The 17,120-nt window shown below is 37.6% G+C and overlaps 1 protein-coding gene across 1 annotated transcript; it reads right to left on the bottom strand.

Annotated features, from left to right (window-relative positions):
* Positions 1–193: 193 nt before the first annotated feature.
* On the bottom strand, positions 194–16,364 carry LOC100257054 (protein MAEA homolog). Its single transcript, XM_002281652.4, has 7 exons — positions 15,557–16,364; positions 14,861–15,055; positions 14,194–14,316; positions 2,801–2,986; positions 1,696–1,829; positions 897–1,083; positions 194–616 (listed from the first exon to the last, which is right to left on the bottom strand). The coding sequence occupies exons 1-7, from the start codon at positions 15,866–15,868 to the stop codon at positions 515–517; spliced, it is 1,239 nt and encodes a 412-aa protein (XP_002281688.1). The 5' UTR covers positions 15,869–16,364; the 3' UTR covers positions 194–514.
* Between the last annotated feature and the right edge of the window lie 756 nt (positions 16,365–17,120).

Below are 17,120 nucleotides of genomic sequence, written 5' to 3'. Positions count from 1 at the left end.
GGAGGTTAATCCAAAATGCCCAGAACTGTCTTGTTGTCAATAAATCTGTTACCACCAGGCTTAAGCGAGAAATGTGGGGATTTTGGCTTGAGCAGTAAGAATAAAAGTAAATGGTTGGGGATTTTGGGTGTACAGATTACCGTTGATTTTATCAAGGCCTAAATATAATCAGTTGGTTTGAGGAGTGAGAACATAAGTAAAGAAACCACCTTGCCACTGTAAACTGTTCAAACCACCAATGTTCTAAGAGCATAGCTGTGAGGGTTCGGGTCGTAACATCATGAAATATGTTCTGGTTTATTTAGCTATTGTGACAGCCGTACGTTTGTAGAAATGATAGTTTGCAGACTATATACATGTGGCCCTGTCTCCAAAAGAGTCACAGAATGAGAAGAATCGCCCTGGACTATTACCTCAAACACCAAATGGTTGGTGCCAATGAAGAATAAAAGTCCAACACCTTTAGACACCCGTACGGAGACTTTAGAATTACTTGGCAATTCTGTGCGTGGGTTTACGAAATATATGCCTTGACCAGAGCAGAAGAGTTGCAGATGAAACCGGTTCTTGGACATGTAATCTGGCCGCCGTTCTTCTTTGCCATTTCTTCAAGAGCCTGCAGTTAGCATAAAAGGAGTTAGATGGCTGATATAAAACCTACTTAGACCCAGTTTGGGAGTGATTCTGATGCTTTTAAAGAGAATCCCTTGTTGTTTGGACATAAACTAAAAAGATTACCTATCAAGTGATCCTCATGAATCACTTATCAGAGTTCTAAAAATTTGTCAAACACCTAATTTTTGTCAAAAAGCGATTCTCAGCATTAGGAAGAGCTTTTAGCCCTTTTCAAAATCAATCCCAAATATGCTCTTACTTGACATTAGAATGATACGAACCTTGGTGCTATAGACATAACCGTTGGGCAACACCATAGGTGGGTTCTCCGTATCCATCAATTCTTTAGTTATGTAGCAAACAAGCTTCGAGTGATGCTGCTTTGAGTAGGGTAATGGCAAGGCAAGTTTCCGGAATCCGTCCTGTGACAAAGGATCCTCTTTGGTGCAGTCATCTTGGTAACAGTATCTAAATCAGGTCAGGGTAAAACGACTGGAAAAAGAAATTACCAGCCGTAACTCATGCACAAAACACCAGCACAAAGGTGAAAATGAGCATCCACAACTAACAAAGTAAGAAAAGCAGCAAATTCATTGTTGGTTCATCAAATCATTGAGTTTCTGGTACTCATTTTCAGAATGTAAATGGTTTCATATTCCTGAACCTCCCATTATTAGGTAGGAGTTGTACGATGGGACACATTCAGCTGATTGCCAACGAGAGACGTAATAATTGGTGGTTTCTATCATGAAGACTTCAAATGGTAAAAATTGGATTATACAAGGTATTGCTATTAAGTGAGTGGATTAAGGGTAGGCATAACCCATGACATCCTCTCCCCATTTCTATCTAGTATGTGTTTGAACTAAAAAAAGAAGGGTAAATTAATCTGGAAGTAAATTCTGAAGTAATGGTAAGATGCCCCCACCATTTTTCCTTTCCAAGCATTTGCTCAAAAACCTGGGGTCTATAAATCTGATTTTGCAAATTCAAAATATATGACCTGACTGTAATGGCACTTAAGCCACTAACTAGTATGTGAAGGCAAGCAACGATATATTAGTAAATGAATGAGGATACGGAGTTTTTAGAGCAGACAAGCCTGCTTGCAGATATATATTCAGCAAAGGCTCAAGAGTCATGCCATATAACCTACAGAATTCCTGTTTGAACTGGTCCACCAGGTAATCCCATTGCTTTGGTTCAAATAAAACCTGCAATGCACAATGACAAATTAGTCAAATGCTTTGCAAAACGTGTAAAATATAGCTCATAAACGGATAATAAAGCACCCAGAAAAGCCAGAAATCAAAGAGGAATGTAATTGTCTGGGCTAAGGGTGGGAAATTAAATTGAACCAGATAATATCAGTTGATTGAGGGAAAAATTTTGAAATAAAAATTCAGTGACCTTTACAATGGCACTGAATGGATAGAAATATCAGTCATTCAGTGGCACATACTAGATCCAAGATAAGAAATTACTTCAACATGGAAAAAAACCTAGATGAAATCCCAATTTGTCAGTTCAGATGGCAAATTTATTAGGCTGAACTCAACCTAGATACCATTTATCATTTTTGGGCAAGAGCAAACAAGTGAGCAAACTTAACTCCCTAACAAGTGAATTACAAAAAGAATCACAAATAAGTAGCAGAATCTACTACAGGAACGCAAGGCATAACCCTTCAATACATAAACTATTGATATTAAATTTTTTTCTCGTTGATGAGTCATAAACTATTGATATTAATTAAAAGATGAAAACATTGCTGAATTGGTAACGGGTTGGGGAGGGTCTGTGGCAGGTTCCAGGTTCAAGTCCCAATGGGAACAAAAATTTACCTATCAGAAAAATTATTTCCACTATTGCAGAAATCATCATAGCCATCATCATGCTGAATAGTTATCAAGCCCCATAATAATCAGCCTCATGGTTTCACTGATACTAAACTTGGAGGTGAGAGAGAGATCACTGTCTTTATCTTTTTGTTTGCTTTTGTCATATTCAAAATCTTTCACTTGAATTTCCTACCCAAGCAAAGCAAGCAGTTCATTTCTGTCCCAGACATGAAGGAAAAAATAGTAGTACTGGAAACCTGTTCTTTTACCAAATATCATGAACAAGTATGTCCATCTACAATCAAGTACTAGAAATATAATAAGACAAAGATACATGAGTTTACCTTGTATGTTGCACATTCAGTATTGCTCTTAAAAGCCAGTGTTGCCATGACCCGCTGCAATTCTTTCATATTGGTAGCTCCCCATGGTGCAAGGTGCTTCCTAGCATATGCAATAGCTCGCAAGTTATTTTCAGCTCGTACCAACTCTATGAACTCTTGGAGCCTCAACTGAAACTCGAATTTGCTCTGCCATCAAAAAATTCATTCGCACATCAAGCACAAATTCTACAATAGTTATAATGCCATTCCAATTCTTGCATGCTAAGCAACACTCAAGTTCTCCTAGCATATAATTTTAGATGGGAGGTGCTTTAGAGTTCCTCCACTTAATGCATTTTCAACCACTAATTGTCAGCGATAGATGCTTAGGGCCCATTTATATACAAGGAAAATGTTTGCTAGATCTAACTAGCAGTCTAGCACAAGTCAATATACTTGAGTTACACTTGTTAGTGCCATAAACCTGACAGGGAAAAGTAGTTCATTCTCACCTCTTAGCACAAAGGTCATTGATAGGGGCACCTATCTGCATAACATTCAGACCTTGGAATGTTCCGTAAAAACAAATTTTTATACTTTGTTATCTTGCAATAATTTCAAAGAAAGAAATTCATTCTTATTGTTTATGAAGTAATCATGCTTGTGTCTCAATGTCTAGTAACAGAAGCCAACTCAAGTGAAAGGTCTTCCAGGGCAAGATAGTAAAGACAAAAAAATATGTGAAACAACCGAATGTGATGTGCAATATATGTGAAATATGACAAATGAATTTCAGTCAAAAAAACGTGAGTAAAAAATAAATAAATAAAGTGTGCAAAAAATTGCTTTTTATATTTGACAGGACCACCCTAATGGATAAGCATTTTGTGAGCCAAAAAGGAATCTATTGCTGTCATTTGAAGACTAGGGTGGTGTTTGTTTTTTGGCTAAATAGAAAAAGTCAACAAATATTTAGCTTTTCTAAAAATAACTTATTAATATCAACCAATATAATTAAAGTGAATTTGTTATAAATATGTTTAGTTTAATTATGTTGGCTGATATTAACATGTTATTTTTGACTGAATAGAAAAAGTTAAATATTTTGGCTTTTTCTATTCAGTCAAAAAATAAACACCACCTAGGTGAGAATTCTTAAGAACCATAAACCGTGGGTTAATTCACACAAGCTTAAAGAGTGCATTTATTCTGGAGCCAAGCCAAAGAGTGGTGATTCATGAATCATGACTTCAGAAGACTGGTATGAAATTTGAGAAAGCTGCTGATTTAAAGGTGACAAAGGAGAAGTTTTTACGAAAAGGTTGCTGATTTTGTTGAAACAACACCCTTAAGAACAGCTTCTAATAAAGATGAGTTAGAAAATATACAAATTAGAAGAAATCAGAGTATAAATATAGACAATTAGCTCAGGAGAAATTTTTACCACAGTAAAAAATAGGATAAAAAGAAAGTGGGAAGAGAACCGAGAAGAGGGAGAAGAAGAGAACATGAGACTTAAAATGAAGAAACAGAAATTTAAATCATATAACTGGTAATCAACAAATAAAAACCCTAAAAAATTTAAATAACTTCTAAAGATTTTTTTTTAGAAAAAAAGGTCCAACAAATGTGAAAATGCATTGCAAGGTTGGATTTTTTTTTTTTTAGATAAAGAAAATGTATTATAAATAAAAGAGGGTATATATGATGTATATAAAGTAACCATAAGACCCAAAAGGAAGCGCAAAGACACAAACTAGCAAATGTGCCCTACAAAGACCCTAACGAATCCACAAATGCTAACACGGACAAAGAACCATCCCCAATATACAATTTAACCCAATCCTAAAAAAGGTTCAAAAAAGAATTTTTAATTGTTTGATTTAAGCTTTCACAATTATTGAAGGCTCTCCTATTTCTCTCCCTCCATATGGTCCAAAACACACACAACGGAACAACCTTCCAAGCCCTTTTCCTTTTTTTCCCAACAAAAGAATCATCCCCGCTTGAGAGAAATCCCCTAACTGAAGAGTGCATCACCCACTACACACCGAATAAAGCAAAAACCAACTACCACAAATTGCATGCTTTTGTGCAATGAAGGAGAATATGATCACTTGTTTCTTCATCTTCTTTGCACGTGTAACATCTACTAGGGATCTCCAACCCTTCCTTCTGAGTTGATCCACAGTCAAAATTCTAACTTATGTAACTTCTCAAGCAAAAAAGCTAACTCTCACCAGGAATTGCAAGTTTAGATATTAGAAGCTCGTTTTTTTTTTTTTTTTTTTTTTTTTTTATCTACAAAAATGAAAATATATTAGAAGTGCCTAAAAGAAGACACACCAAAGTACACGCAATGTATATAATAGGTGCCTAAAGGCCAACCAAGAAACGAGAAAACAAAAAACAAATTCCCTCTTCTTACATAAAGCTCCACCAATATACAAAGTCTATAATGGACATTGAATGGTCCTCTATGTACACTTCAATCCATTGTCAAAACATAAACATAAAATAAGATTTGATTGCTTGGTCTAACCGTGTGACATCACTAAACAACTTCCTATTTCTTACCTTCTATAAGATCCAAAACAAGTACAAGGGAATGACCCTCCAAGCTTTCTTCCACTTCTTCTTTATCAATAAGTCATGCCAAATGAAAAAGGTTTCCTCTAATTGTAAAGTGTGTCACTCAAACCACTCTAAATAAAGAGTAAATTAGCTGTCCTGTCATTTTTGCTTTGATACAATGAATAAGCAAATATTCAGTCGATTCTTCATCACCTTTGCACATGCAACATCTATCCAATAAAATCTATCCTCTCCTTTTGAGAGGATCTAGCTTCAAAATTCTTTCCCATAGTGCTTCCCATGCAAAGAAGCTTATTTTCATTGGTATCCAAGGATTCCATACTATAGTTGTGGGAAAAAGCTCTATACCTCCCTTAGCTAAAGAGGCGAAAAAGGATCTAACAAAAAACTTACCACACTTGGTTTTTTTTAACTTAATTTATCATCCTCATCTCTTCTAATCAATAAAGCACACAATTTCCTAAAAAAGGATTCCATTTCTTCAAGTTCCCAATCATTAAACTATCCTAAGAAGAGGGGACTCCATCTACCCCCTCCCTACTTGCTCCCACATCTCTGCCACCAAATCATCTTTGGCAATTGCTTCAGAGAATAACATCAAGAAAGACTCTTCCAAGGACAAGTCATCACATCATCCACCTGTCCAAAATTTTGCCCTATTGTCATTACCAACTGTGAAACAAGTCCTGCTTTTTATAACCTCCTACGTGTTTCTAATTGCCTTCTACACCCCACCTCGTTGCCTTGACCACTGCCTTCCTTTTCTCCAAACTTCCTTATTATACCATGTCTCCATAAGGACTCCCTTTCTACTATGAACTTACAACTTCATTTTCCAAGCTAAGTCTTGTTTAAAGTAGAAAGATTACGAATATTAAGGCCCTCATTCTTTTTTTCTAAACAGGTGATAGACCAACTAGCCAAGTGATGTATTTTCTCTAGCACATCATTAACCCATAGGAAATCTCTCTGGATTTGCTCTAACCTTAAGCTTACCCTTCTCGAAATGACAAATAGAAACATAAAATGGATTGGAAGGCTTGATAACATGCTTTTAATCAAAGTAAGTATTCCTCCTTTAGAAAGATATTACCTCTCCCACACTATCGATCTTCTCTAAAATCTCTCCTCCATACCATCCTACACCTTTGTAGATTTATGAGGAACTCTAAATGGGGGGCCCAAGTAGGTATTGGACAACTTCCCCTCCCTACAACCCAACACAAAAGTTAATCCCTCTCTCTATATTAGCCACTCCTTACTAGATATATGCTCACTTTTCTCTAAATTTATATCTAATTTTAAGGTCACCTCAAACACATGGAGACCCAACCCAAATATTCCAACCGCTCTTGATTGGTGTCACAAAGAATTAGTGTATCATTGGCAAACAAAAAATAGGACTCTTTTATCCTTCACCTCTCTCACCCACCTTGAATCCCAAAATAAAACCCCCTTCCTTAATTTTGCTCAAGATCCGACTAAGAGCCCCCATCACCAAAATGAATAAGGGGATAAAGACCCTTGCCTCAAACCCCTAAGAGTTTTGATAGACACCAGATTTAAGTCCCATTAACTAGAACAAAGAAATTTGTCGTTGATATGCACCATTTTATCCATCTAATCCACTTTTAGGCAAAAGCGTAATTAAGAAGTCCTAATTGACATGATTGTACGCCTTCTCAATGTCCATCTTGAAAAATAATGCTCTTTATATATATATATAAACAATATATTCATTAAATGAAACAATGTTTAACAAAAGGTTGCATTAAAGTATACATGATGTAGACAAGGGTACCAAAAGGCCCCATGTAGTCATGATAACTACAAAAAACAACTACCACCCACTATCTAGAGCTCAACCAAATCAACAAAGTCCAACATGGAGAAAGGGCAATCTCCTATATACACCTTCACCCATTCCCATAAATTAAACATAAAAGATTGTTTGATTGCTTGATCCATTTTTTTAGTATTTTTGAACATCCTCTTATATTTCTCTCCCCATGTTGTTGCTCCTTAACATTGAATCAATGAAGCATTAGCGAAAAAAATCTACATCCAAAATGTATCGATCTTCCACAAAACCATGTTCATAGGCTGAAACCACTTTTCCCTCCACTTTTTTGAGTATGTTTGCTAGAACTTTAGCTAAAAGCTTATACAATCCCCCTACTAAGTTGATGAGCCTAAAATCCTTCAAATCTTCTATTCTACTTTTTTTTTTCAAGATTAAAACCAAGAAAGTGACATTTAAGGTTCTCGAAAAGGTGCCTTGGTAAAAAAATTCATTGGAAAGACCCGTCACCTCAAACTTTACAAAGTCCTAACATGATTATCAGAACACCGTGGTGAAGCCATCTAGCCCAAGAGTCTAATCCCCACACAAATTGAAAAGAGTAACAAAGACTTCCCCCTCCAAAAAAGGCTCCTAGAGTTGTCACTCCCTAGGATTTCAAAATTCTTTCCACTAATGCTCAACCTCCATTCTCCTGATTCAAAAAGTAGGGATCAAAAGGTCTTGCACAGCCCATCCTTTATCTTGGCCTCTTCAGTCAACCATTCACAATTTAGGTCAAAAGTTTCTTATACAATCCGCATTGGCCATTTTGTGGAAAAATTTGGTGTTTTCATCCTTGTATCTTAACCAAATTACTCTTGGTCTCCACATAGTTTCTCCATTGATGCCCACTTTTTGAACTCCTTTGAAACCACCATTTTAGGCAAATACCTTTTCAACCAAAAGGATTGTTTCTCTCTCCTTGGAGTCCCAAAAACTGATCTAGGGTAGAATCTTTGATTCTCTGGTTGCAATATTTCCCAAAACTTCTTTATTCCACAGTTTTATATCCTCTTTAAAGGCCTTTAACTTAATTGCTAGACAATGGCTCTAAGAACCACTTACGTTATAGCCCATTCACCAATTTCTTACAAAATATTTGAAATCGTCGACCTTAAGCCACAAATTCTCAAATCTAAAAGGCAACTTGCCCCTTCTTTAACTCACCACCATCAAGAATAATGGGAGAGTGATCAAAGATTGGCTTTCATAAGACACTCCAAGTTAGGCATGAAAATTTGTCTTCCCACTCTTCCAACACTAAGAAACGGTCTAGCCTCAAAGAGAAGCAAAAACTTTATCCTCTAATCCATGTAAAGGGCTCTCCTATAAGAGGAAGATCCCTCAAATTTAGATCCTCTATAATATCTAAAAACGTCTCATCTGTAAGGATAGCCTTAAGTAGTTCCTCCTTTCCCTTAGGAGCATGACCATATTAAAGTCTCCACCTAAGCACCGGGGATCATCCTAAAGACCCTTATAGCACCTAACTCCGCCCAAAAATCCTCTCTCCTCTTAAGGATTGGCCCACATACCCCAACATCATAGTTTTAAAATTGATAAAGGGATAGAGAACACTCCCACTTCCATGTCAACACCTTGTTGTCCCACAACACCAAGATGCCTCCTACTGAACCTCCAGCTTCATTTAGCCTCATTCTAAAGATCTTCCCACACCCAAACTCCTAATTGTTTGCATTGAAATCTCTTACATCTTAGTTTCTTGTAAGCAAACCAAATCTACCTTCTAAGGCCTAATTATAGGCATAATTAACTTATGTTTCTCCCATCATTACCCCTCTCTAACACTCTTCAAGAATCACAAATTCACCAAACAGAATTCAGTTTGTGCAATCTTCGTTGTGTGGCACTGGATTGTTGAATAAGGAAAATAAAGCTATCACACTCTTTATGACAAAAGAAAGTTTGTTCAAAGCAAGGGACCACATTTTGCTATTTTTAATTTCATTTTCCATAAAAAAGGCATTTCCTTGCCAAGAAATAATTAGGTACAAGGAAGGATGAGACATTTGTTCCCCATAACAAAAGTAAAACACCCTAATCAAAAAGGAAGAAAGAGGTTATAACAACAAAATCAATTCCTCATGGAGTTAGAAAATCCCCACAAAGGAGGTTAGCGTTTTGCTCCCCTCTTTGCTAATGAATCTGCTACTTGACTAGCCGCTGAGGAATACAATAAAAAGAGCACTCCAACTCCAATGGAAAGACTAGATTTGTTAATTCAATGCAATCTTGGTAGGGCTGGAAATGACACTCACTAGATCTTTCAAAGCTCATTCAGCACTCCCAATTTTAGTTCTCCCAAGTTAATTAAGTGAAAGAGGCTGGTCTTCTCATTTTCTAGATGAACAACTAAGCCATGAAAGGAATCTGTACAGTCAGAGTGGAAATCAAATCAAATATCGTCAGTGAACCTTACACTCTATAGAAACTAAGAATGTCCAATTCAGAGGGTTGTCAGATCATCTTCCAATTGGGGTAAGTGAACTAATCAAAAGTGAATAGATGCCAAGCCAGCAGTGGTCGAACAAATTATATGAATCGGCCAAACAAAACTAAGCTGAAAACCTTATTTGGATTTAAACAAGGTCAAGTACCAATACCGTTTTTTCATCCATTCAAACAAAGCTTCATGTGATTTCTTGTGGATTGCATTATTCATTCTTCTTTTTTTTTTTTTTTCTCGTAGCCTGTTGTCCTGGTTAAATGCCAAATTCCTACCCTTGTGGGATTGTGACATCATCCTTAAATATTAGCTTGCCCTTCTCCCCAACTGCATATTTTTTCCTTTTTGAATTAGTTTTCCAGGTATATATAATGTAGGAAAGGGATATCCACCTCTGAGTCTGAACTCTACTTCAGATTTGCAATCAAATGAGAAGCCATTCTAGTAATATTTCACCAAAACCAAGGAAATTATAAAATTCAATCAACCAGCTAAGGAGCTGCCTTTTCACCCTTCAGTTCCAGTAACTGAGAAAGCAAGGCAGCACAAGATTCCTTTTAATGACTTGATAGGGCAGGAACTTTAACAGGATCTTCTTGTTATTGTTATAGTGTCGTCTAGCTCACTCCTTTTTCTCTCTTAACAGCTCCTACTAGTCGGAAATGGTGTCTCCCATTGGAACCCTTCTCTTCCTCTGCTTTCAAATGTCAGTGTAACTAATGGTTGGCAGTAGAACAAAAGCATATTAATGGAGTCAAAAAAGTCATCACCACTTATCTCTCCCTGTTCAGTTGACCTCCACTGTAGTGCCTTTCCTTAATCCATATAATCACAACAATCATTCATTATGTCCTTTTTCCTTCCTAAAACGCAAACATCCGCATCGTTGTCATTCTAAGTTATCCATGTATAATTGTTCCAACCTTACCTGTTATCTAAAAATAATTAACAAAGAAGAAAATGAGTGATCCAGCAACATCAAGGTGCTTGACACAATCTTGAGACTTGTTGTCTCTCAACTTTAGAAGATCAGTCAGTTCTTCAAAATCGAGGAGGATAAGAGCACCCCCAAGCCAAGATACCCTCACATTACCTTTCAGATTTCACTTTTTGGCAGTCCACCTCTTCAGAGCAGGCAAGTCTGGAACATGTTCAGGAGACTTCCCTCAACTTCCCACTAGGCATCTCTTCAGCAGATCCTCCCTATGCTGAAACTTTACTCCTAGTTCTAACCACACTGCTTCTCTTACGTCACCATGATCCTTCTTGACTACCTCAGCGAAGGAACTTGACTCAGGCTTTTTTGACTTGCTGCACCCCTCATTCAGACTCTTAGCCACCAGAGCTCTTCTTGAAACCTTGAGGGTAGATGACACACCAAGATCCCGCAGCTTCATGGCAGGAGTGGACCATCCCCCCAGCACACCCCTTCCCTCTGGAAAGATCAAAGTGAAGTTAGTCTCAACGGGGCTAACCGAAGATTGAATAAACCTCCCTGCCTCATTAGAACGTCTTTCCAACCTGTAAGACCTTCCTCCTTCATCCCAAACCTTGCAAAACTTCATTTATCTTCCTTCCTGCAGCAAGCTTCCACACCTTCCAACAACTTGGGACAAGCTAACTTCCCCAAATCTAATCCAGCTAGAGAAGCATCTTCCTCTCTCCAAGATTTTTCCCCTCAAACAACCATTTACCTCAATACAAATTTAGAAAGACTTTGAATCCCCATCTTGAAACACTAAACCTACATTCTTCCCAGTCTTACTCTTCCATTCAGAAAGTAGTGCAAATTTTTGGCCTTGCAAAACTTATTTCAGCATAAAAAATGCGTTCTCACATGAAACATTGCATGAACATCTCCACCTAAGAAATATTTAACATTTCCTTATTCCAAATTCCAAGCTATGTTTTCCTAAGTTATGCACACTGGATTCCAACAATGCAGCAACTTCATCTCAAGGCATGGTTCAATTATCACTAAGACATCCTCCTTTACAACGCATCATGATTATGAATTCCACATTCTAGTATTACATGATAATGATAACCCTGCTGAAGATCATTATATGCAGAAACCTGTTAGTTTCTCTTGATTCTTATTCCAACTTGCTACCCATCACCTCCAACAAAGGATTAAGCCCACAACAACACTACTCCCAGTCAACTAGTGCCATCCTGTCAGAGGTTACAGATTAAGCAAAATTAGAGTTTCGTTCCCTACAGACCAAGATGCTAGCCACAAGCAATTTCTAGTTGGGATTTACTTTGGTTAAAGTTATCTGCTTATTGTAACAAATCCTCTAGTTGTTGTATTACAGCCTGAAAATATGTCTGAAGCCCCTTATGATATTCCATCATGACCAAACCAATATCTTCAATTCAATCAACTGGGCATGCAAACATAAGTACACCCCAAAGTGGCCAAGGCCCCCTTTCCCCAGACTATAAGATTTTACTCCTGCTTTCATAGGCACAGATTGGGCTAGAACTCTGATGACAGTGCTGCTGTGCAGGTTTTTGCTGTTTTGACACTCAATTATGATGTCTTCGAGCACTGAGAAAGCAACCTCAAGATTTTTCTGCAAATGGCAGGGACAGTTAATGTATCTCTTTTATAATGCTATCTATTAGTCTTGCCCTGGGCTATCTTCATGATTAAAAAGTCTCCCATTGTGGCACATGGTTTACACACTTCTCTGACAATGTCCACACTGCACATATGAACATCCAGACCATTTTGTCATGCCACAAGGCAGCACTTGGAGATGGATTAATATTGTTTGGAAAAAAAAAAACATAAATCATTACCAAAAGAGGATTATGTGTCAAATTTGGCACTAACAGGTGACAATTAATGTATCTCTTTTATAATGTTAATAGTCTCACCCTGGGCTATCTTCATGATTAAAAGGTCTTCCATTGTGGCATATGGTTTACACACTTCTCTGACAATGTCCACACTGTACATATGACATCCAGACCATTTTGTTTTGCCACTAGGCAGCACTTGGAGATGGATTAATGTTGTTTGAAAAAAAAAACATAAATCATTACCAGAAGAGGATTGTGCATCAAATTTGGCACTAATGTTTATCAACCTGATTGAATTTCAGATGTTTTCCCAAAAGGCTTTTCTGCCCACATTTTTATGCTTTCTCCATTCATTTCTAGATTGCTAATGTCACAAACCATCAACTTAGAAGGTAGAAGAACATATTTTATAGAACTTTAACATGTTCATAACTCAAGTACCTGTTAATTTTTTTTTTTTGATAAGTAAAGAAAATTCATTTAAAAAGAGACGCCAAAAGAGCGACTCAAGGTATACAGCCTATGTAAGGTATACAAACCTATACACCCGCCACCAAAAGAGACCAAAAACATATAAAAGACCCACCCACCAAAAGGCCCAAAATCTTACAATGATCCCACCCAATCTATAAAATTCACCAAAGTTTGAGGACATTCTACTATAAACAGCTTTGCCTCAGACCAAAGCGAGCATAAAAAGGAATATTTCAACCTCTGTATTGATATATCATCATCCTTGAAGGCTAAACGATTTCTCGCCTTCCAAACCGTCCAAAAGATATGCAATGGCGCCGCCCTCCACACTTTCCTGTGTTTTTTGCCCACAGAAGAAGTCTGCCAACTAAGCAAAGTCTCTCTAACTGAACACGGCATCACCCAATACACCCCAAACAAAGAAAAAAGCAACTCCCATAAGACCCTTGTTTTGGAGCAGTGGAGCAACAGATGATCTATGGTCTCCTCCTTTTCCATACACATGTAACATCTATTAGCCAATGACCATCCTCTTCTCTGAACAAGATCTAGGGTAAGCGCCTTACCCCATGCGGCCTCCCACGCAAAAAAACTGATTTTGGGTTGTACCCACACCTTCCAAATGCAGCTAGATGGGAAAGAACTAGGGCAGCCCGCTTCTAGAGTAAGGTATAGAGACTTAGCCGAAAAAATGCCACTCTTTGTTTCAGTCCAAACTACCTTATCATCTTCGTCTCCAATGACTCTCTTCCCGTGAAGACACCCCAAAAATAATTCCGCCTCCTCCACCTCCCAATCATTTAGGGCTCTTGAAAAACAAGGGTTCCAACCCCCCCTACCCCCTTGCACCAAGGGATCCCAAACATCCGCCACCCAAGCTTCCTTTTCAATCGATAAGGCATAGATGGAAGGAAACGAATCGCACAGACTGATTGTAACTCACAATTGTAAAACTCTACTAACAAACTAATACGCAATCAACATGGGATTTGATACAGAGTGCAATTTTCTAACTCCAACCATATTTTGTTACTTCAAATTTTACACTATCTTAGATGTGGGTGCAAAAAGATGTTGATTCTATAGGCTTATAGTTAATTTTTGAAACAAAGATGCTCATGTTCTTCTTTCTAAAAGAAAATAGAGCAATAAAACAAATGAACAAAGAAGCAAGACAGTTGTAATCTCAATAAGTTATTTGCCTTTAGGAATGAACAGTTATACCTTGGACTTTTTTAACCTGGACTTGTTCTCCGCACACCAGGCTAGAGCAGGAGCTACCTCTTTATTCTGAAGAGCATCAATAACCCTTTTTGCTTCATGGAATACTTCAATATCAACAAGATCCTGGCTCATAAACATAAATTTGATCAGCCAGTCAGGAAGGAGGAACAAAACAAGAATGATTACATGAAGTCCGGTAATTTAAAATTGTTCACAGAAAGATGGTGACTGCATTACAGTAACTGATCCATTTGGTCATCCACCAATGCAATCAGGCCACAATGATACAGACCCAGTGACAATTTGGATATTTTTCTCTGCTCTCTTCTGATGAATTGAACTGTCATTTTATTAACATCAGGATGAAGTTATAGCCTTGACGAGCATGTCAATATTATAAAAATGCTTGGCTACGGTAGCAGAATTGAAAAAATATTCTAACTTGGCAGAATTTGACAGGTGTGGACTATAGAATAACAATGGCAAAGTTCTTGGGCTCAAGTTTATCATAACATGCAAACCCTTGGAGATTTCCTGAAGCCAATAGGGAACTAAACAAAATAATGCTTGAAATAAAGTTATTGATATATCCAACAAAATTCGAGCCAATTTAAACTGACCCATCACAATAAATTACCCTGTTATAAAATATATCCCAAAAGTTTACCTGCAAATTGCTGCTCTCCACCAGCTTCATTGCAGTATCATAATATGACATCCGCAACATGTAATCCACAAGAATCCGCTTCAAGCGCGTATTATTCCATTCAGATAGATTATCAGCATCAGCTGATTCTAAGTGATCAAGTCGAGCTCTGCACTTCTGCGCTTGCAAGTGCTCTGTGCGGCTTCCCTCTTCCAACTAAAAAAATCACAAAAATAATTGAAAAATTGTAATCACTCTATGCTACTAGGGTTATTCATGGACTCGGGGAAAGAAAATCTTCAGTTTGAGTACACGGCAAGAGAATTTAACAAAGAATAAAATTTCTCAAGCCACAAGAAAGATTAAGAAAAATTATCCATCATATGAAAATCTTGGATAAAAATAACGATTTAGAAAAACTACTATTTGCCGATCAATATCAATGCAAGTATCAGATCAGCCAAATGATCGGAGCCTCGAATTTGATTCACAATTCAACTTAATTTAAATATGTGCCGTTTGGTTGCCAATAAAATATTGGAGAAAAGAAAAAAGAAATCAAAATTTGTAGCTTCATAAAATTTTTCATTATTGAGCCTAACAGAATTACTGGAAACCAAAAGAAACACATGCATAAAGACTCAATAATTTTCTTTTTCTTTCTTTCATTTCCCCCCGTTTCTTAGGAACCAAACGAAGGGTTAAGAGTCCGATTACCTTTCTCTTGAGGCCCTGTAATCTAGAGACGAGCGAATTGAGATGGTGAACGGCTTCGTCCCCGGACAAGTCGGCGTTAGCGGCGTCGGCGACGCCGGAGATGACGGCGGACATCTCCTTCTCGACGATCCGATGGTTGGCGCGAATCGATTTCTTGAAGTGCTCGAAGGGGACTCTAAGGAACTGATGCTCCAACTTCAGCGACTCCGCTAATTGATTGAACTTGGACGACGGAGCCGCCGCTGCTGCAGCGGCTGCCGCCGCGACCACGGCAGCGACGGAGTTGCCGTTGGGAAGCGATTCCATTTCCATTGGAGAAGAGAGAGATATGTTCCAGAACCAGATCGGAGTCTCTGAACATGTAAGTACTAGTTTCTGCTGAGAGATGTCGACCTGGGATAAAAGGGTGCCCTTGAAAACGACGCCGTTTTCGATTTTGCTGGGTATTCCCACCAACGACGTCGTTTTAGGCTCAATTCTCAACTCCACTATCGGCTATCAACTCCCGACAACGACGTGTTGGGAGTTTTTATGCAGAATTTTGAGGATTGGTTTGACTGCTCGTGGATGGGAAAATTTTATAAGAATTGAAATTATATACATAAATGCATACATATCAATGAACTTGGTATGAGAATCCTATAATATTCTTTATATGACCGGGAAATAATTGGCCTAAAGGATGGAACCAAAAGCCAAGGTGTGGATTAGTAAGCGATAGTGAAACAGACATGACCTCTTTGAAGGTTGAAACTTGTTCAACTTCTGTCTACTACATTTTGATAGGTTGTGGGAGGGGTTAGAATAACTGGACAGGTATTACTACCATGACAGGCGATGCCTAAAATTAATGGTGAAGCTAACTTGTGCTTGGGAGGGGCATATTCCCTCTACCCCCCACCTAACAAATAAAATAAAACAAAAAAGTGAATTTGAGTTTGTGCCTAGGGATGGCAATGGGGCGGGTTTTTTTCCGGTACCGCCTCGCCCCGCCCCTAATGGGATGAGGTTCAATTTTAATAAAAAAATTTTTTAATCCGGGGCGGTATTGCCCTGTCCCGCCTCGCCCTGGTTATATTTAAATTTAATTTAATTTAATTTTGATTTTATTATTTTTAATATATAGATAATAATAAAATAAGTTATAAAAAATATTTATTTTAATGTAATTAAAAATTTTAAAAGTAATTTTTGTTTCAAAAAATTTAAATTTTAAAAAATATTAAATGGGACAGAATATGAATTATTTTGAATATACAGGAATTATTTTGAATATACTGGGCAGGTCGTTGTCATCCCTATTTGTGCCAAGTGATGCTTAGCAAATTGTTGGGCATGTTCCTTATTCATGGAACGTGCTTCTAATCAAAGTGTTACCTTATCATACCATGTCGTATATGATTTTGCAATTACTCAATACCCCATATTTTCCTGGTCTAGCAAGTGAGATATCAATATTGTATGCTTTTTATCGACCAGTCATCATTCTAAACATTGCCCATCTTAGAAGGGAATGTTCCAACAATGGTAGTAAGATTTATGTAAAGTAATATTCATAGGATTA

The sequence above is a fragment of the Vitis vinifera genome, chromosome 13 (assembly GCF_030704535.1).
Source record: "Vitis vinifera cultivar Pinot Noir 40024 chromosome 13, ASM3070453v1".
NCBI classification, from domain to species: Eukaryota; Viridiplantae; Streptophyta; class Magnoliopsida; order Vitales; family Vitaceae; genus Vitis; species Vitis vinifera.
Note: the sequence above shows the minus strand (reverse complement) of the source record. Positions and strands in the feature narration are given on the sequence as shown.